We start from the raw sequence: 21,355 nt of genomic DNA on the forward strand, positions 1-21,355 counted from the left end.
TTAGCCACGTTGGAAGAGTTAGCCATGTTTGAAGAGTTAGCCACGTTGGAAGCATTAGCCACGTTGGAAGAGTTAGCCACGTTGGAAGCATTAGCCACGTTGGAAGAGTTAGCCACGTTGGAAGCATTAGCCACTTTGGAAGAGTTAGCCACGTTGGAAGAGTTAACTATGTTTGAAGAGTTAGCCATGTTGGAAGAGTTAGCTATGTTTGAAGAGTTAGCCACGTTGGAAGAGTTAGCTTTGTTAGAAGCATGAGCTATCTTGGAGGCATTAGACACATTGGAAGTGTTAGTCACATTAAAATATTTAGCCACATTAAAAGAATTAGCCATGATGGAAGTGTTAGTCACCTTAGAAGAGTCAGCAAAGTTAGCAATGTTAAAAGCATTAGCCATGTTTGAAAATTAGCCACATTAAAAGAGTAAGCCATGCTGGTAGTGTTAGTTATTTCGGAAGAGTTAGCCACATTAAAAGAGTTAGCCTCATTGGATGAGTTAGCCACATAAGATGCCATAGCCATGTTGGAAACGTTAGCTACATTGGAAGAGTTAGTTGCGTTCAAAGCATTAGCTACATTGGAATAGCACCGCTGGAAATGTTAGCCATTTTAGCATTTTCTCAACTACCTGTAACTACCAACATTGTTTTCAACATATAAAAAACAAACTGATTCAGCTAAAATAAATGTCTGTGTGACTACCCTAACTTATAACCTCGTTAGTTGTTGTTGTTTACCTTTCAGCTTATCCTATCAGGGCTCGCCTCAGTGAAACAGTTTTTACTGATTTACACAAAATAACAAGAGACCGCTCCATGTAAGTGAATACACAGTAACACACATCCTTTTCTCTCTCAGACAGACAAAGCAGCATTAAGCCAGGAGACAGTGACGGCTGCTACTTGCCGCCGTCTAAAAGGAAAAGCCTGACGTTGGGTTCGGGCAGCTTTGGCACCTCCAGCGGCAAACCGGCGGTGGGGCGGGTGAGCTGCAGCAGCTCCGCATCCAACCTGATGGCCAAGAAGCGTGTCATCCGCATGCTCCTGGTCATCGTCGTCCTCTTCTTCCTTTGCTGGACGCCCATCTTTGTGGTCAACGCGTGGAAGGCTTTCGACCAGGAATCGGCCAAACGCCACCTGACGGGGGCGCCCATCTCTTTCATCCACCTGTTGTCCTACACGTCGGCCTGCGTCAACCCAATCATTTACTGCTTCATGAACAAGCGCTTCCGCCAGGGCATGTTAGCCACGTTCACCTGCTGCGGCTGCTTCAGGAAGAGAAGTGAACGGAGCAGCAGCTTGGGGAGGTCGGCTGGAAGCAGAACCATTAGGGAGGAAGCAAACAGATGGAGACCGGGGCCAAATTCCCCTGAGGAGAATGGTCATACTCCTCCCAGCGGAGCTAGCACTCGCTTTACCTACAACTGGCAGCCGTGAGTCAGCCTGGAGTGAACTGACTTAATATGACCATCTAACTGTAGGCAGTACTGAACTAAGAGCAAGGGAGTCTGTGGTGTGTCTCAAAGTCCTGACAGTTCTTATACGACCTGTTTATGAGCAGATATGTTGCTTCAGCGTGGTGTGACGTGATGTGTGTAAAGACGCTAACGGCTGGAGGACAAGTCGTATACATACATGCTTTAAGAGCAGATGTTTCCTTAAGTCAAACGTCTGGTGCAGCAGTAAGTTAATGTTACACATTCCTTTCATCGACTGTAGATGAGAACTGGACTGAGTGACCCCTCCCCCATCGTGTTCCAAACAGGAAGCCCCCCCAAAAAGCTAATATCCTATAATAATAAGCTATATCTGCTTCGGTTTTTTACATTCTTGCTAATCCTATTTTTTTTTCACTATACATTTTCTGCAGAGCAATTTATTCACGTAATAAACTGACCAATCAGATGTCATCGAAAGTTCAAAACATTTGCTTTCAAGCGGTAGGGGTGTGGCCTTTCAACAAGCTCACTCCTGATTGGCTGGCATAGAAATGTTGACTCAGACCGACTTGGACCAGTCACTGTTTACTGTAGATGTCTGGCTCCAACATGGCGGCGTCCATATTACAAAAAAAAAAATAGACGACTAAATTGATATAATTTTGTAATTATGTCCAGTTCTTATATACAGTCAATGGCAGTGTAGCTAGATAAAATATTTTACAACAAAACGTTAAAAAGATCTCAACTTTTCATATCTAATTTTCTTAAAACTCTTTTTACAAAAGTTCTTATTTGGGTTGGGCGCTAAAATCCCGCCTGATGTTTTGGAAACTGCAACAAAAACTGAAGAAGCTTAAAGCTCAACTTTTAGGCTAACGTGACATTTAGCTTGCCGTTTAATCTTTCAGCTAGCTTAGTTGCTATGTGTATTCCTGAATTGTAGCTTTTCTGTCATCAGAAAGATTCTTCCTTGAAGAGTCAATAGTATTCTTTCGTCTTGAACAAATCGAGACTTTAATGCCCTAAATGTCAACAAACTATCCACTCAACTAGCAGCGAAAACCTGTCTTGGTATTAGCGTTAGCCAAGGGTTAGCTAATAAGTAGCAGGAAAACTTTTTTAAAAGCTAAAAGTGTAAACTGGTACTGATAATATGAGGTTGAAATATATATGTACTGTATATATAACTATATAGTACTCAGTCTCATCTGCGGAACAGGAAGGACTAATGCTAAAGCGGCTAAGCTAGCAGAAAAGCCTTCAAATTCTGCCAAGTAAGCAACTATGAATCATGAACAAATACTCACTGCACAACCTTCGTGTCGTTTACACAGACGGTCTGTGTGGTTAGGAATATGTATTGACACAGTAAATAACTATGTTTATTGAGGAAACTTTTGCTCTACAAGAACACGTGCACGCAACACAACACGTTCTGACTCAACACTTTCATGGCTTTGTGTACTTTTTATATACTGTTACATAAAAACTGTGTGAAGAGGTCTGTATACTCAAGAATAATGAAGGCTTAGAGGTTAAACTCTAGTTTGTTTAATGGTTAGCTAAACAAGCTAAAGAGCGGGAAAGGAATTAGCTTAAAAATAATGCAGAATCTATGAAGAAAAATGTTGGTAGTGCTTATAAAGTTGACAAATTCAAAGTTTACAAACTACTTTTTGTAAAATATATATATACGTATTTGTTAAAAAAAAATATATATATATACTTTTTTTTTGGTTTTCCGCTCCTGATTGGCTTTGACAAGTCAGGTTGACAAAAAAGTACAATTACAAAACTTTTTTTTTTTTTTTTTACAAGTTTTTGTAAAATAATTGTACTTTACCCTATAATACTTTACAAAAGAAATAATAATGCTTGTTTTATGGATCAAATTCAATCACAGAGGGGACTAAAATCAAAAACACCATATTTCGCGGGTCGAACAAGATAAACATTTACTTAACACGCTAAAATTACATTTTTAAAACTTTAAAAACGTAATTGTTTAACATAACTATGAATAAAAGCAGGCAGGAATATTATTCCAGAATAAATACATTTAAATCTTAAATAAGTTTCAATATTTTACTCTCCATAAAATATATTTTGTCAAAATTATACAAGGTAGAAATAAGCGCAAGATAACATCAGGCCATTAATAACAATAAAATATGATCTGGAGGGCCGGATCCGGCCCCCGGGCCTTGACTTTGACACGTGTCCTACGGTCACAAACACAGCCATGCGATAAAACGGAATTGGGCGCTTGATTTTTTTGAAAATTGTTAACCGCCGTCAGGCTAGTGGGCCCCTGGCGGACGGCGGGACCTGATATGGACGGCCACCGTTTATAGACTGGCTGCCATCTTTTAGAGAAAAATTGTTCTGCTACCTCCCCAATAACAAATGCCGCCACCTATCGAATTTGCTGAAAAACTTGCATTTAGGTTGCATATGTAAAAAAAAATTAATAAACAACTGACTGTCAGAGCTTCAAAGCAAAACTATCCCCTGTACAAACAGGTTTTGTCCTTGAACTTGTGTGTGTGTACATGTACCTATGGGACTTTCAACACCTGCATCCAAGTCTTCAAAGAGTGAATTCATGCCTGACTTCCTTCTAGATTCCTCTTGTTAAATATAGCAGCATCGATGTAGCATTTCAGTTTATTTTTTCGCTTTGTTTTCCTCGTAATGAACATCCGTTGCTCCAGTTTCTGACAGTCTTGATGGAAAACGATGTATTTTGTTCCGTGTTGCGTGATAATGTGCCCATTTTAGACAAATAATTGAATGTATAAAGATAATTCCAGTGATGTAACTGACTTGTAATGTGCAGACCCCGGGCGAAATAACTCATTCCTTTTCAACAGCTGTCATAAAAATGGACCTAAAAGGACGGAGGGACTCTGGTGGTGCTTCCGTCATGCCCACGGCCTCGCCCGCCGTCCCCCCGCAGCCACAGCAGAGGCCAAACAGAATATATTTCATATATTAAAACCAGGGGGACACGTCTGGGTCATTCATTTGTTTTTCTTTCTTTCCCACAATTCTTTGTAGTAAAGAATAAAAAAAAACACACACACAACAAGAGCGTTTATATCACTTTTTCTTTTTTAATTCTTATTTTTATGCCAATATTGCAAGTTTTTTTCTTCTTATTTTAATGACATACAGATTTGAGCATGATCTGGAGCTGCAATATGTACAAAAACAAACTAACATGTTATAAAAAAACAAAAAAAAAAACAGACAAACAAATAAACCGTCCCCTTTGTTTTGACATTATTGCTAAATGTTACAAACGGCACAGGTTTCTATTAGCAACCCTTTTGAGCACTGAGTATACTACCACAATGACACCTCAGCTTACCATTTACTAGAGTAATACACAGATACAGTGAGACGTTAGAAATAGTGGAAACGAAAGAGGAGTGGAGGCGGCAGGAGAGGACGAAAAAGGTGTAAAGCTAAGCATTGTAAAAAAAAAAAAAAAAAAAAAGACAGGAAATCTACATATAAAGAGAACAGTGATGAGCGAGCATGAAATGTGTGAGAAGATGTGTAGAAGTTGTAAGGCTGAGAGCGACTCCTTTTTTTTGTCTTTTTAAAGCTGCCACTCACTCGTTTTAGTTCAGCAGTGCATGAAAACTACATTATAAAAGACATTTGGCATATTATTGGATACATACATTGTTCAGAGCTCATGAAAACACACACATACATGAACAGCTGTTTTTTTCTTTTTTTGGGAGATGTAAAAAAAAAAAAAAAAAAAAGATGAGTAAAAAATGCTAAAGAAATGGCGTCTCTATAAAAGCTGTTGCCGGGTTAGTATTAATACCATGTGCACTTTGAAAAGGCATGTAACATGTGACAGCCCCTCCCCCACACACCTTTTGTTTTTTTGTTTTATTTACCCTCTCAACCCCCCCCACCCCCTAAAACTGTGCACACGAGGAGAAACATAAACTGTAAACCAGCTCCGATTGTCAAGAGTTTCAGCAAATGTGACAAAGCTGCTCCGTTTAGCGGGAAAGGACAGGAAGCCGGAGCGGGGAGGAGGGGGAGGGGGTGGTTAGAGGCAACATGTAAACAAACCTCACCCCCCCCCCACGCACACACACACACTCAGACGCCTAAACTATTGACTGTATAAGAGAACTGGACTGAGTGTGACGTAAAAAATGGCTAACTTCCGGCTACGACAGACGGTAAGAAAATATCGATTCAGTGAAATATCGCGATACTTTATTTGATCGATTTAAAAGCCACTATTTAATTAATTATTATTTATTTATAATTATTTATCTCCCCCAACACCTGAAGGAGGAGTTTAAATGTGTGTCCAGGAAATGTTCTTTTTAAATCCGACCCTCCAAATGGAGGGATATATAAAGTCCGCCCACATGAGGCTAAACCGCGACTTCTTCACGTGGGTGTTCTCTGAGGGACTGACGTTTACATTTAATGTAAGTAATGACTTTTTGTTGTAGCATGACCTTTTTAAAGTTATAAAACTACTGTTGTTATGTATATTTAAGCGCTGGAAGCTCCGGGCTAACGCTAGCGGATCAGCGATTATTGGTGACGTCATAGACGAAAGTGACGTCCATAACTCTCCGTTTGGAGGGCTAAATAAAGGGAAAGGGAAGAATTCGGATTGGGTCTTACATTTGTTTTCCACTTAAATATTTCTTAAATTACCAAAATAAAAGCACCATGAATTTGATTGGGTTATGAGATACAGTTGAGGTACTCAACGTTCCGATCATTGAATAACTTGTATTTTACTTTTGCGAAAAATGTATTAATATCAGATTAAGTCATAATAAAAAAAAGTGAAATATTTCCTGGTACTTTCTTGGGATATATTACGATATGTATCGTGATACGTATTGTATCGCCAAACTCTTGCCAATACACCGCCCTAGTAATCAGTGATTGGTCTGAGTCGGTCTGGGTCAATATTTATCAGGAGTGAGCTTGTTGGAAGCCACACCCCTACAGTTTGAAATCTGTCAATCATTCCCTGTGAGTTAATGAAGGCGTCTGATTGGTCAGTTTATAACTTCACTAATACACACACAAAAAAAAAGAGCAAGAACGATTATTCGTCAATTGACGTCTATGGGATTTTGGCTTCTTGGGCTCAGTGGGTACCTCCTGTTTGGAACACAAGGAGGGAGGGGCCACTCAGTCCAGTTCTCATGTACAGTCAATGGCCTAAGAGGCATTTCTCGGGTGGATGACACGCTAAAGCTGCATTGCTTTAAGGAGATGTTAGAAATCTACAGTTTATTTTCAAGGCCTTGGACCTGCAGCGTAAAGGGTTCAGTCTGACAAGAGCTCAACAAGCGCCACTTCTGTGTTTTTTTATTTTTATGTTTTTGATTTTTTTTTAATGCTACACCTTCAAGACCTCCACCGCTGTTGAAAGAAAATAAAAAAAGGAAGCGGCTAGAATCTTTTTCATGTTTTTTTCTCTATTTTCACATAAAACAAGGGGAAACTTTGTACCAATAATTTAAAAAATATCAATATTACAATATAAAACATTTAACATGAATGACAAACAGGTGGGCGAAGATGATAACATTTTTTAAAAAGGGGGGAGGGGACAGGAGAAAACATCATTCTTTGTCTTTTTGATAGGAGGGGCGCAATCCTTTTGTGTTCCTATTTCCAAAAGTAACAAAATTTGTGAAATACTTTAATAAGCAGACATTCAAGTTAGATTTTTTTGCCTCAAAAGCATGGTTTACTGTAGTACAAGTATTGCCTTTGAATGAAAGTTTACCCCCCAACTGCGAGCAGACATTTTTTGGATCCCAGTGGAAGACGACAAAAAAAAGTCGGACTTGGTTTCCATGACGATTTGCTGGCTGGTGATCGAGTGCTCAGGCGAACAAAAAAAATAAAATTAAAAAAAGAAAAGGTGACATGACCTGTACAATATTGCTGTTCGGAAACACTTTTTTTTTCTTTTTTTTTTTTTTTTTAATAACACACTTAGAAGGCCTTTTCTGTTTCCACAGGAGGGTGCAGTCGCCATGTATGAGTGCAGCTAGTTGGACAGGAAGAGTTCACAACACGCGAGAAACCACAGGAGACTCCAGAGAGAAAACTTGTACCAACATTTGAAAAGGAAAGAAAACATGGAAACAATTGCGGGAGCCTTTCGGAGAAGCTGCAGCGAATGAGCGCAAAGGCGGCAGAGCTCCTGTGACAGGAAGTGAGGCGTTGCTTTTGTGCTACGCACAAGTAAACAGCTGATAAGAACTTTTTTGTGTGTAATTTATCTTTAAGGCCACATTGAATTGAAAACTTTCCATCTTCTTCTCTGGGTTTTTTTTTTTCTTTTTTCCAGAAAAGGTATAAATGCCACCGGAAGTAGAGCTGGAAGACGCCACCGTTTGAGTTTCACTGGTTTGCTAGGCGAGCAGTGAGCGACAGACTATGTGGCTGGTTTCAGTGAACGTACAGTACTAAGGCTATCCTTTTGAAGTCAACGACTACGCTTGAACGTGGAAAACCCAAATTTGTTTTGTTTGGAACCACAAAAGTCACTTTTTTTCCCAACAAGTTCTGCAGATGCGACAACGGAGAATTGGGGCCACCATAAAAATGGGAATAAAATTGTAAGATTTTGAGGAAAAAATGAAAATATGGTAGTAAAAACTCACTATTCTAAGAGAATGAAGTTGAAGTATCATGAGAAAAAAAGTCTCAAAATAAAAAAATAAAAAATTAAGGAAAGAAGTTGTAATTTTAAGAGAATAAAGTCGTAGCATTGCAAAAAATATGATAAATTTACGTGAGTAAAGCTGTATAATGTTTTACTTTATGCATGTAAATTTACACCTTTTCCTCATAATAACAACACTTTTCTTCTAAAATTACGACGTATATGCTTATGAATTAGCAACTTAATTCTCGTAAAATTACGACATTTTTCTTATAATAATTTTATAATTTTATGAGAATAAAGTCGAAGTTTCATGACAAACCTTTACAAAAACAGTCACAAAATATAAGAAAAAAAGGCGTAATTTTATGAGAATAGAATCATGATATAAGTCGTACTTACAGGAATGAAGTCGTAGTTTTATGTCAAAAATTAAGTCGTAAAACTACAACTCTCTTCTCATTATAGTGCTACTTCATTTTCTTAAAATACAACTTTTAAAATGAATTTTTGGCCATATTCTTGTCAAATTAAAAATGTTCACGAGTCAATTCTCTTAAAATTATCACTTTTTTGCTTATAAATTTATAACTTTGTTTATGTAATGCCTTTATTATCTTACCTTTATTATTATTTACAACTTGAACTTGATTTTTACAAGAATAAAGTTGTAATATTATGAGAAAGAAGTCAAAACTTTACGACAACAGAGTCGAAAAACTAGAGCAAAAAGTCGTATTTTATTAATATAATGTTGTGGCGTTATGAGAAAAGAAAGTCAAAATGTTACAGGAATTAAGTCGTAAAATTATGAGCTAAAACTTTTAATTTCAGGAAAGTAAAGCTGAAGTATCATGAAAAAAAAGTCACAACTGGTCAAAAATGAAGTTTTTGACCAGTGAACTAAATGAACTATTAAATAAGTCCGAATTTCTTACAAAACTGAAGTCGTAGTATTACAAAAAAATGTCAAGTAAAATTACAACTTCTTATTCATAATTATACGACTATTTGGGTAAAACTACAACTTTATTCTTGTAAAATTAAGACTTTTTCATGAAAATTTTGACTTTATTCTTGAAAAATATCACCTTTACTGGTAATATTATGACCATTCTCCTAAAATTACGACTTTTTTCTCATATTATGACTCAACTCATAAAACTACGACTTCTTTTATAAATGTACGACTTTATTATCGTAAAATTACATGTTTTTTCTCGTAATGTTCTGACTTTATTCTTGTAAATGATGACTTTTTTTAATTAGTATATTTCTATTTGGGTAAAATTCTGACTTTGTTCTCGTAAAATTACGACTTTTCGTATAAATTTACGACTTTTTTATTGTAAAATTACATATTTTTGCGTGTAATGTTCCGACTTAATCTTTGTAAAACTATGACTTTTTTCTCACATTAGTGCGACTCTATTTGGGTAAAATTACGACTTTTCACATAAATTTATGATTTTATTATCATAAAAATACATATTTTTTCTCGTAATGGTCCGAATTTATTATCATGAAATGGCGAAATTTTTCTCGTCAATGTACGACTTTTCTCGTACATTTGTGACTTTATTATTGAAAAATTAAATATATTTTTCTTTTAATAATCTGACTTCAATCATGACTTTTTTGTCGTAATAGTACGACTATTTGGGTAAAATTTCGAATTTGTATAATTATGATTTTTCTCATAAATTTAAGACTTCATTATTGTAAAATAAATAAGTAATGTTTTGACTTTTTTCTTGTAAAATTCCAACTTTTCTCATAATAATACGACTATTCTCTTAAACTCAGACTTTCTCCTCATAAATGTACAGACTGAAACTGGCTCGTGTGTTTTATTTCGATGGTCGCCCCAATACTCCGTTGAGATGTAGCTCTGGCTCCATGAGAGATGTACTGCTGAGTATACTTTCCAGGAGCGCACACGTCTTGCAGGCAAGGCAGAGGCGTTGCTTAAAGCTTTTTTTCTTTTTAAAGACTTCATAAAAACCAATGATAAAAAACATAGGCCCTGTGAGGTTCTTCCCACCCACCCCCAAAGCAAAACCGAGCAGAAGAGCGAATCCCTCCGCCTTCAGAAAGGTGTCCAACCAAAGAAGGAGAAGCAGGCGGTCGTGTTAAGGTCACTGCTAACACACAGGCTGGGATTTTGGACCAAAGAGAGAAGAAAAAAACAACAAAAGAAACTTGAAACCCAAGCTCGGAGGAAGAATAGAAACTATTTGGTAACAAAAGTGTACTATATGTTTAATATAAAAAAGGTATGGAGAAAAATGTACCTTTACTAAAGCTTATACAAGATCATTGGTCCATAAAAACTATGTTATCGTCGCGGTTCGTGCGTCCCTCTGCGTCCTTGCGCTTCCTTCAACAACAACACATCCAGCCTCCTTTAAGGGGTCCGGAGAACTCCAGAGTAAAAAGCGGGGTGGAGGTGTGTGTTTTTGGTGTGGGTGTGTTGTTGTTGTGGTTTTCTCACAGCTGAAGGAAGGTGCTGGTGCTCTGCGGGAACATCACTCCATCCCAACACCAGGACCAGGCGGCGGTGGGCGGGTCCTTAAAGTAACCATAAGAGAGGGGCGGAGCGGGGGCGGGGATGGGCGGTGCCACTCTGGCTGATGGTCCTTTACCCCCGCCGGGTTTCCAAAAATGCAGCACTTTAGAGTGAGACAGTTTGCTTCCTCTAGTCTTTATATGCCTTTCTGGCATATTTGCTCTCAAGGCAAACGCCGGGCGTTAGGATACCACGGCGGCGGCGGTGGAGGACGACGAGGTGACTCCCCCGCCGGAGGTGCTGTTGGGGCCGTAGACGCCGGCCTCCTGGCCGCCGCCGCTGCTGCTGAGCAGACTGGAGTTCCCGGCCCGCAGGATGGCCCCGGCGGCGCTGCAGTGCGGCCGGGGCCCCGGCTCCGGCGTGTAGGTGAAGGTCAGCGTGGTGGAGTAGATGATGCCGTCGTTCCTCACCAGCGTGACGGGCACCTGGACGGGCTGCCGCACCCAGCGCCAGCCCTCGCGGAAGGCAGAGATGTCGGGGACCACGCACAGCATGCTCTCTGCGCACCTGCAGCGGCGAGACGGGCGGCGGGGAGGGTCAGACACAGAAGCGGGCGCCGCCTGGAACCCGCTCCTCCAGCTCTAACACCTACACCTGTCTGAACTGACCTGATCCAAACTGCTTCCGTCAGCCTTGTAACTTCATTAAAATGATAAAGAAAATGGAATTTGACTTTTTATTTTCAAAAAGTTTTCAAGTAAATTTGTATCAAAATTCCATTAGAAACATCAAATTTGAAAATGACAGAAATGCTTTTTCACTTTCACAATGTACCTGCATTACTTGTCTCTTTAAAAATATGAAAAATCAATCATCCAAACTGCGTTTCCATTTTCTAGTTTTTCCAAGTGAAAACGAAAAAGTCTTCATTGGCTTTGTCACTTCTATTACGTCCCAGGATGATGGGTGATGATGAAGAAAATGGAAAAGCTGTTTGGAGAATTGCTTTTCCATTTTATTTAAGAGAGAAGTGATGCAGTTAGATTGTGAAAATGAAAAAGCATTTCTAGTATTGACTTTTATTTTGAATTGTGAGTCTCAAACGCTTCCATAGTGAATCGGTGTGAAATCAGCTTTTTAATGAAAAGTTTTTATACATTTGTTGGATGGTTGAACATTTTCTAGTTCTTGCTGACTTGAAGGTTCTCGCTTTTTTTTGTCTATAAAATCAGCAAAAACTACCTGCAAACCTGCTCCACAATCAGTGAGGAGGAGGAGTTTTTGGATCCTGTGGGTTCTCATTGGTTTGGGTGCAGCAGCAACAAACGTTTGATTCCTCTGTTCTAGAACGTTCCTCCTGGGATCCCCTCTACGTAGACCCACCTGTACATGGTCTCCGCCTCCACATCTCCGAACCAAACCCGCAGGTTTGGGGTGAAGTTCTGCCCCGTCAGCTCCAGCATGGCGACATCCCCCCCGCCGTTCAGCTGCGAGCAGAAGGAAGTAGGTGAGGCGGCGCGTGCGGAGCGGCGCCGGGGGGCGGAGCTTCTCCTACGACTTACCTGCAAGCTCTCCACCACAGGCACAGGGGTGACAGGCGAGTGCACAGGGCCCATGCCCTCGTAGAAGGTGTATTCGGCCTTGTCCGTGCTGATGATTGTCCAGGAGGCGCCGTCGTTGATCATCTCCTTGTTTGGTTCCTTTGGGCATGGAGTGGCCTGTTGAGAAGAAGAGGAGGGACAACAAAAGATGGAAACCTATTCATATATTTAAAATAAAAAAGCTGCTCGGAGGAGGAAAATCACTTGAAACTGGATGATCCTTTCTTGGGAAAGGCACAGGTACATGCGCTCCGTGTCCTTCAGGTAGAAGGCACACTTGTGGAGCTGGGAGACGGGGTCGTCGGCGTCCAGCAGCGCCGTCTGCTTGTCCACCTTCCGAATGATCTGAGGGGAAACAAGAAGTCAGTCATGTGTGGGGAGAGCAGTGATTCGGAATTGATTTGTGGTGAAATCGGGCAAAAGCTGAATATAAAAATGACCAAAGGTCAGCGGCTGGTTGGAACATGAAACCTGACAGCAGATGAAGATGAAGACATTATTATTAATATTATTGGAGGCGTGTTTACCAGTCTGGGCAGAGCCATCCCCGTCACTGAGCAGACCAGCTTGACCGTCTGACCGTAGTGGATGTAACCGTCTCTGACAGTGAACTCTTCTCCTTCTGACTCTTCATCGTCCACTACAGACACAAGAGGAGGATGAGGAGCTTCCATCATCAGTCTCCACCTTCTCAAATGAAAGACGCCTTCAGACTCACGCAGGTGGATGTAGAAGGCCCCCCACTGCTGGGAGCTGGCGTGGAAGTTGCCGCCCTCCACGTGGAGATAGCGCGTGCTGACTGTTTGGGAGCGCAGCCGGTTGAAGAGCGCCACCTTCGTCCCCGACGCGATGCACACTGTGGAGGAGACGGCGGGTTACATAAAACGGAGCGAAAGGGCCACAGGTGACAGAGCTGGGGGGACCACGCCGCCCCCTGGTGGCTGAACTTCAACACTTACAGCAAAATGGCTTAAAACTGACCTCCAAACTAACATTTTCTGTTGTTTTACAATAAATGTTTATAAGATTACAAACATAAAACACACAAAAATAGATGTGTATAGTTCTGCAGCTTTAAAACTGTTTCTAACAAAAAGAACCGTATGGCATTCAATATTTAAAACTCATTTGTTCTTATTTTTTGTGTCCGTGCCACAGATATGATCCAACAAACTAAAAACACAAAGAAGTATTGAAGAAATAGTTTTTTGAAGTCAAAACCAGAAAAGAGAGTGAAAGTCTGACCCAACAGACAAAAACAATGTAAAAACACTATTTTCCAAACAGACACCTCGGATATGGATTTCTCTCTGGTCGAGAACGAACCGCGGCCATCGCCTGCTGTGAGCGCACAAGTCCCAACACAGCCGAGTTTCACAACTCAAACACACAAAGACAAATACACACACAGAGGGTAACTCACAGTCGGCGTTTTTCAGGGACTGCTTCTTTTTGGAGGGCTTGGAGATGACTTTGATTCTTTTGCTGAGGAAGACTCCGATGTCCGCACTGTTGCCGTAGAACATCTTGACGGATAACATGAAGTGCTTTCTCTTGTCAGAGTCAGATATGTACAAGGTTTTGGCTGTGCAATAATTCTGCGTGGAGGACAGCAGAGAAACACGTTGGAGTTCTTCTGTCCGTCAACACTTTTGTGTGCTTGTCTTGTGTGTTTGCGATACCTTTCCCTCTAAGTTGAGCTGCTGCATTTCCTGGTCGCTGTTGCCGATGCCGATGAAGGCGCAGGGCTGCGACTCCTGGTCGGAGCAGCCGTCTCGCTCCATCTGCTCCTTCTTTTTCTTCCAGCCGCTGCCCATCAGGTACACACAAGGAGGAGGGCAGAAGAACCTGAGAGGCCAAAGGTCAGACCGTGAGACCACCGAAAACCTCTTTCATTCATCAGGTTCCACAGAGACTCACAAGTCCATTAAAGTCGAATGTTTTTACCAAAACAGGAAAAAGGTTTAACCTTTTGTGATTAAAAAAACATTTTTTTACATAAAAAAAGTTGTTTTTAGTCAAAAATAAATTATAAATGGATACAAAAAACAATAAAGAACTATTTTTTTTAAATTTATGAAATTATTTGCACAGAAAACCAGACATTTGTCGCTAGAACAGTCATTTTTTTAATCATTTACCACAAAAATAATATACTGAGTCTATTTCTAGTTAGTTTAAAGTTAAAATAAAAAATAAACAACATTTCAAAGTGACCCCAAACTTTTTCAACAGTAATGAATCTAAATAATAATGTTTCTTCATTCAAATCACTGTGAATCGGTAGCGGACGAAAAAGACGCGGTTTGAAAAAGATCGTATTTGTGATGTTTACGGATGAAAATGAGGTTCAGAATGAAAGAGCATTAAATCTTAGCAGCTAAAAGGGTCACAAAATAAATCACCAGACAGTGAAGAAACAAGAATACGGATTTGTAAGTTTTTTGTTTTAATTATTAACTATTATTTTATTTATTTATTTAAAAAAAAATAGTAGAAATACTTACAATGTACAGAAATTGTATAATTTGTTCATAGATTCAAGATAAGTATAACTGATTCCATCAGACTCAAAATATAAAATGTGCATTTTCGTTTGAGCCACTAGGGGGCAGCATGTCCCCAATGACCTCCACTGGTTAAAAAGAATCGACTGCCTGCAGTTTGAGACTGCAGACTAAGTTCAGCAGATGCAAACGTTTCAGAGTTGACTTTATAATTTCCAGAAATTTCAAGAGCTCAGAGATCTGATTGAGACGCATCGATGAGTTTGTGTGCGTCGGTGTTGTACTGGAAAGCGTCTCGCTTCTCTGCAGCAGAGCGTCTCTCTGTGGGCGTCTGTCTGCTTTCAGCTCCTATAAAAAGCGCAGACAGCGAGAGGCGGCTGAGCAGACGCAGACGCGCGTTAACATTCTCCATGCACCCACTTTCTGGGGTTTCCTGGGTTGGCGTGGAACTATAGAAGAACTCAACAAAAAAAAAAAAAAAACAGTGTGTGAGGGATGCACCAAACTTGACCTCTGGGTTTGCAGGTCGAGATCAAAACATGAAGGGAAAAAGTCAAACCCACAGCGGCATTTACAACAGTAATATGACGCGTTATCTGACAAAGTCATCTGTCTGCTGTTGGTGCCCTTAAAGGTGTCTGTGGCGGCGGGTTAGCGAGAGCCTGATGGGACTGAGGGCTCCGAGGAAGGCCTGAGGAGGCGCAAAAAAATAAAAGGAGCAGGAAGTGGAGAAAGGAGGAAAGAGAAACAATTGGAGAAGAAAACGAGTGGGGATTAAACACCCCGCACGTGGGGCCACAGCGGCAGTCCCAGGTCGGGTTGTCCCGGAAACGGCAGACCTGTCTGTTCTCGCCCCTGCAACCATGGCGCCCAAATTCTTCCCAGTTTCACAAGAGCGTTCCCAGAGGAAGCAGCTATTTCCCAACATCCCTCTGTGCAGCTACTCTTCTTTTTCTCCTAGATTGAGAGCGCCGTGACACCTGGATAATCCAGACTGAGTTCCAACAGGCCTGAAAGCGTTCTCACACGGATCTGTCTGGGGTTTTGGGGTTGTTCAGGCCCGTAGAGGGTCGTCTGTACGAGTGTATCGCAGTTCCCCAGAGGCTCGTACGGCAACCCTTAAGGGACATCCTTTAAATGGAACGTACCATTTTTGTGCTTGAGGTAGGTGTATCATGATGTATTTGTAAGGATAGTGTTAGCCACATGTGTCAAAGTCAAGGCCCAGGGGCCAGATCCGGCCCTCTGGGTAATTCTATCCGGCCCTCCAGATCATTTATTTTATTGTTAATGGCCCGATGTTATCTTGCGCTTATTTTTAACTTATATAATTTAGACAAAATATATTTTTATGAAGAATAAATGATAAAAAGTTATTTAAGGTTTATAGTATTCCTGCCTGTTTATCATTCACAGTGATGTTAAAAAGTTACTGTTTTAGGTTTTAAAAATGGACATTCTGCTAGTTTTTGGACTATTGTGGCATTTACTAAGAATTTTTAGGCTGTTTTGAGGTTTAGCTAATGTTTTAGCGACATGCTAGCTGTTTTGGCTAATTTAGGCATTTTTCAGTTTTTCTGGCTATTTTGAACTTTGGGGATCTTTTCAGCTACATGCTAGCTGTTTTGGCTAACCTAAGTTGTTTTATTTTTTGTTTTGTTTTTTAGGCTAAATTGGCATTTAGCTAATATTTTAGCTGGCTATCATGGCGGCACTGTGGTAAAAATTTCTAGGAAAAAGTGTAAACCTGTAATAAAAAAAAAAGTATAGAATGAAAATAGACCTCAAAGCATCACATAATAATCGCATAGTAAACTCTGTTTTGGACCAACCAGTGCAGTGTGAAAGTGTCATAAGAGCGCATGGATACAAACTGAAGTTCGTTCATGGGTAAATCCAGAAAGGGTTTATGGGTATTAAGACTGCATTGTTGTGAAAATAAGTATTTTTTTATACATAATTATTATTATTATTATTATTAAAGAACAGATTGTAGTACAAGAAATGCATAGCTAACACTCAAAACCACTACTCTGTGTTGGTGTATAGTGACTATTTCTACAGACTCTTAGCTTTATTATTTTCCTGCTTCAATATTTAAGATCATGACTTTATTCAGTACTAAAAGTACATTAATATTGGTTCAAAACACATAAATGGATCGGCATGTAAATCATGGGTTACTGGTAAACTGTCATTTTCTCTTCCTGTTTCGATCTCAATTGTCTGTCGCGATGTCCAATCACAAGCTAGCTGAAGATGAACCAGAGTGAGGTTTGACTTTTAATCACAAAGAACAAAACAGTCTAAAAGACTCACAGATTTTTAAGCTTGAAGATGATATTTACTTTAGACATTTTGTTTTTGTTGCTTAAAATTAAAAGTGTAATTAGGGGAAATTTACAGGTCGTCCGGTCAGAGCTGCTGCCAGTCGATCCATCTGGTGCTCACACAGCTGTCACCCGATTTCATCATGGCGTCATCTGTCCCTGGACTGCCGCGGCGCGACCTCAAAATGTGCCCAGGCGGTCATCGACACATCAACTTTTGGAGAAAAATCGTCCGGTCGCCATGAAACTTTAATTTTTCGTAAAACCTCCGCTGCCACCAAGCGACGTGTAAAAATTACAAATCCCTAGCAAATTTGCTGAAAAGCTTGCATTGAGGTCACAGAGCGGGAGCATTTTGGGATATGACACCATCATCTAAGACCGGAGAAGGTGACAGAATCCCTCAGCTTTTCAGTGAGTCTTTGGAAACAACTTCCAACGTTTTCTTCATCCCATTGACCCCCTTAGAGTAAATTCAGAGTCCCCACATGCTCCTTAGCGTGAGTTCACACATCCATCGGCTGGAGATGAAGGTGGCAGACGCTTCCTCAGGAGTGCAGACCAACTCAAAGAGGATTCCTCTGTGATGCTCGACGGCATAAAGACACTTAAGCGGGAGAAACGTACCTTTTTTCATTCCCGTATGATTTCTGTGCAACTTTTGCATGCAGGATCATGACAGTTTGGTCCCCTCGCTCCTTCAGGTAATTCCTCATCGCTTCTCTGTGAAAGAAAGACACGGGAGTTCATGAAGACAGCAGAGATGTATGAAAGTTGGAAAGATTGATGGAGAATCGGTTAGATTTAAAAGAAAAAAAAAACTCTTGATGGTCAATGTTAGGAGGATTGTTTGTGTGTTGGGGGAGGGGGGTGTCTCTAACACAAGAGAGTGAGAATTATTCGGTTGGGGTGGAGTATGGAAGCTCCATTGGGCCAAAAAAAAAAAAGCTAAAGATCAGGTTTACGAGCACAAAGAAGAAAAGTCACACTCGTGCACAGATGCCAGAGACACCTGACACGCCGCGCTGCTCGCAGGACTTCGCGCTCGACACACACTTTGACACACAAAACTACACACTCCGGTTGGACAAGGGCCTTGTTATGAAAAGCGAGAGGCCCCCCTCACAGAGAAGAGGAAGTGGAGGGGGTGGGGGGCTGCTAATCGATTTTATAACGGATCAGAAAATGTTTTCCACACCAATAAAACGACAAAAAAAGCTGTTGGAGCTTTAAACTGAAGCCACCAGCTAAGCTAGCGTCTGGAGTTTATAACCAGAGCAAACACGCTGCGTCCTCCCGCTCAGATTTAACGAAGTCGGGAGGCCTGTGGGGCACATGTCACACCTCTAATGGCGACTACGACCTGCTGCTCTTCCAGGAAGGGTGACATCAGAGATGTGACACACACACACACCAACGAGGCATGTGCTAACTTCATGCACAGACACTGTATCGGTATCAATCACATCAGATTTTCCATCCAAGACACTAAATGTAGCAGAACTGCTGCCTCTGCTGTGACACATTTCCTTACAAACTCCAGTTATTGTGAAACTGAAACACAAAAAAATTCACTGCAATAGAGGAGAACTCAAACTGCTGTAAACAGAAAGGGAAAGAAATGGAACCAAATTCTGGGAGGTGGGTGTGAAATCGGGGTCATGTGAGCTCATTTCTTATCGGCAGGGTGAGTCAAACCAGAGCTGATCACAGAGAGATTGATTGATCTACAATTACATGGCCTCATGTGGTTGCTGGTTCACAACTTGTCAGCTGTTCCACCATGTAAAACACTGACTTTATGCTGGTGGACTCAATTCGTGCTTTGAACTATTTAAAAAAAATAGAAAATTAGCCTCTGAGTTGTGGGCGGGACTGCTGGTGATGAGCAACCACTACCTCCTGTCCCCATTGCTGAGAGTTCTCTGTTTACACTCTCCTGCTAGCTTATAGCCCCTCACAGCCCGAACCTAACGTTACTAGGGGTGTGTATTGGCAAAAGTCGGGCAATACGATATGTATCGTGATTCTCATTTCACGATACGATACATATCACCATAGATCACAAGACAGTCGGGCTGCCACGACTAATCAACCATTGAAATAGTTGACGACTAATTTAATAGTCGATTAGTCGTTACTTTATAGTATATAGAGTCCGAGTGAAGTAAAATTAAAAAAAAATTGTGAGCGTTCCGCACCAAAACATGCACTTTTTTTCTAAATTTGAGTCAGTTAATGAAAAATCATTCCTTGTTTCAGATGCCGACCTCATTTGATTTAATCCTGTTTTAATACCAGAAACTGATGAAAGACAGAGGCTGCCCGATTCATTAAAAGTTTAAAAAACTATCATTTCAATTGTCTTCATTTTTAGTAAGTTTAAAGCTAACGATGGTTAAGATGTCTGTTTTACATCCACTTTGCACATGACCCAATTAGTCGACTATTAAAATAATTGTTTGTGGCAGCCCTACAAGACAGTTACAGGGACAATATTTTATTTGCTAATTGTGACTTAGGAAAAATAGTATCCGAGTATCAGCACCCCTTCACATGTATAATTTTAAAATATATTTCATTGAACAATGAGAACAATTTGCTCTGCAAATGTATCTTGTACACAAATTGCATTTCACCAAGAAAATTGTATATGTATCGCGATATACATGTCACAATATGTATCACGATATATCCCAAGACAGTACAAGAGACAATATTTAACTTTTTTTGGGACTTAGAAAAAAATTATCTCTATTAAAACATCTTTCACATATATAATTTTTAAAATACATTTTATTTCATAACCAGAACAAAGATCTCTGCAATTGTTTCTCGTATACAAGCTGCTTTTATCCGAGCTAATTCATTCTTTTGGCATTTAAAGAAATATTTTTTCCAACACTCAATATTGTCCGATTTTCACAGCAAAATATTTTTCAATATTTTCAGTATTGCGATATTTCCCTGAATCGATATTTTCTTACACCCCTTACTAGTGTACCAAAAATGGTGAGATACATCGGAGATCGGCCTGCCTGACATTAGAAAAACTTGCGATGTGCGATTTTAGTGATTAATATCGCAATGACGATATGACTCGCGATACGTGACCTTGTAGCAAAACAACTAATACATTATTTCAATTACACTGCATCAGTTTTGTAGATATGTCGATATTTAAGATAGCCATTAATCACAATTTAAGCAGTCTTTATTTATTCATGCATTGTACAGACATACATTGTGATAACATCTTGTGTGAGACGTTCATGGATCTATTTGTCGACAAGTGGATACATCAGAATGGGGCTTGTATTTTATATTTTCTATGTCACAAATATGATCTTTTTCAAACTATATTTGTTTTTCATCTGCTACTGATTTACAAGATTTTCTTGATTTACAAGAAATACTCAGAGATGCAATTTTAAGCTTAATTTTCTTAATATATGTCTTCCAGAATCAGAAAAATGTCACAAAAACATTTAAAAATCATTTTTAAATATTGCAATTTTATTGGAGTGAGTCTGTAAATAGGCAGTCAAAAAACGGTTATATTTTTTGATTTAAATCAAGTTGATCTGATTAATGGTTTGCAAATTGAAAGGGCAGGTCACCCACTTTATGTAAAGACGACTGCTTAGTCATAAAAGGAAACACTATGGGTTCGTTTGGTGGTTAAGGTTTCGGAGTCATGTATGTACCGAGAGCAGCCGGCAGCAAGCAGGCGCTGGTGGAGAGGATTCATTCTGAGCAAAGGCCACGATTAACAATTACTGTCAACATTTTCCGTCATTTTTGTTGGCTAAAAAAACAATGAATAAATATTGAGCCGGGTCGGCGTAGATGAAGGCGTTAGCAGGTAACGCAAAAGCGGCAGAAAGCTTCCTTCATATTTTCGGTGGTAAGGTTTTCTTTCTCTAAGAGATTTATTCCGTTATCTATAAAGTCATATTCAAAGACCTGAGTAAGAGAATAAAGTCGTCCATAGAGTCATCCGAGCTCCTATGATCAATAATACTTTAGAACTCAGAAGCTCCATTTATTTGCTCTCTTTTTCTACTTTTTATTTATTTTTTTAAATAAAAATAACTATACTCATACATGGAATGCAAAAGAAACAATGTGCAAAAAAGAGGCAACTTTTTGGGGGGGTTGTTTTCTGTTCGGGTCAACTGACCTATGAGTCGAGCAGTTTGTGTCAAAGCGGACGAGAACAAACAAGTATCCAAGTCTTCCAAAAGTTCAGAAGATTGTAACTTGAGTTTATTTTTTTTT

General features: G+C 39.9%; 2 protein-coding genes across 8 annotated transcripts in view; one reads left to right on the forward strand and one right to left on the reverse strand.

The window, feature by feature from the left end:
- Window positions 1–8,189, forward strand: part of cckar (cholecystokinin A receptor) — a 22,253-nt gene extending 14,064 nt beyond the window's left edge. For all 4 annotated transcript variants that reach the window (XM_036216554.1, XM_024288748.2, XM_024288749.2 and 1 more), the window contains 2 exons: window positions 857–1,430; window positions 7,478–8,189. In XM_036216554.1, coding sequence (XP_036072447.1) covers window positions 857–1,430; window positions 7,478–7,583 — 680 coding nt within the window. In that variant the 3' untranslated portion in view covers window positions 7,584–8,189. The remainder of the gene's footprint in view (window positions 1–856; window positions 1,431–7,477) is intronic.
- Window positions 8,190–10,363: 2,174 nt separating this feature from the next.
- rbpjb (recombination signal binding protein for immunoglobulin kappa J region b) overlaps window positions 10,364–21,355 on the reverse strand; it is an 89,485-nt gene continuing 78,493 nt past the window's right edge. For all 4 annotated transcript variants that reach the window (XM_036216552.1, XM_024288746.2, XM_036216553.1 and 1 more), the window contains 9 exons: window positions 17,702–17,797; window positions 13,920–14,085; window positions 13,661–13,835; window positions 12,956–13,093; window positions 12,765–12,877; window positions 12,442–12,582; window positions 12,199–12,354; window positions 12,020–12,123; window positions 10,364–11,203 (listed from right to left, as the gene is read on the reverse strand). In XM_036216552.1, coding sequence (XP_036072445.1) covers window positions 10,879–11,203; window positions 12,020–12,123; window positions 12,199–12,354; window positions 12,442–12,582; window positions 12,765–12,877; window positions 12,956–13,093; window positions 13,661–13,835; window positions 13,920–14,085; window positions 17,702–17,790 — 1,407 coding nt within the window. In that variant the 5' untranslated portion in view covers window positions 17,791–17,797 and the 3' untranslated portion in view covers window positions 10,364–10,878. The remainder of the gene's footprint in view (window positions 11,204–12,019; window positions 12,124–12,198; window positions 12,355–12,441; window positions 12,583–12,764; window positions 12,878–12,955; window positions 13,094–13,660; window positions 13,836–13,919; window positions 14,086–17,701; window positions 17,798–21,355) is intronic.

The sequence above is a fragment of the Oryzias melastigma genome, linkage group LG18 (genome assembly GCF_002922805.2).
Source record: "Oryzias melastigma strain HK-1 linkage group LG18, ASM292280v2, whole genome shotgun sequence".
Taxonomy (NCBI): Eukaryota; Metazoa; Chordata; class Actinopteri; order Beloniformes; family Adrianichthyidae; genus Oryzias; species Oryzias melastigma.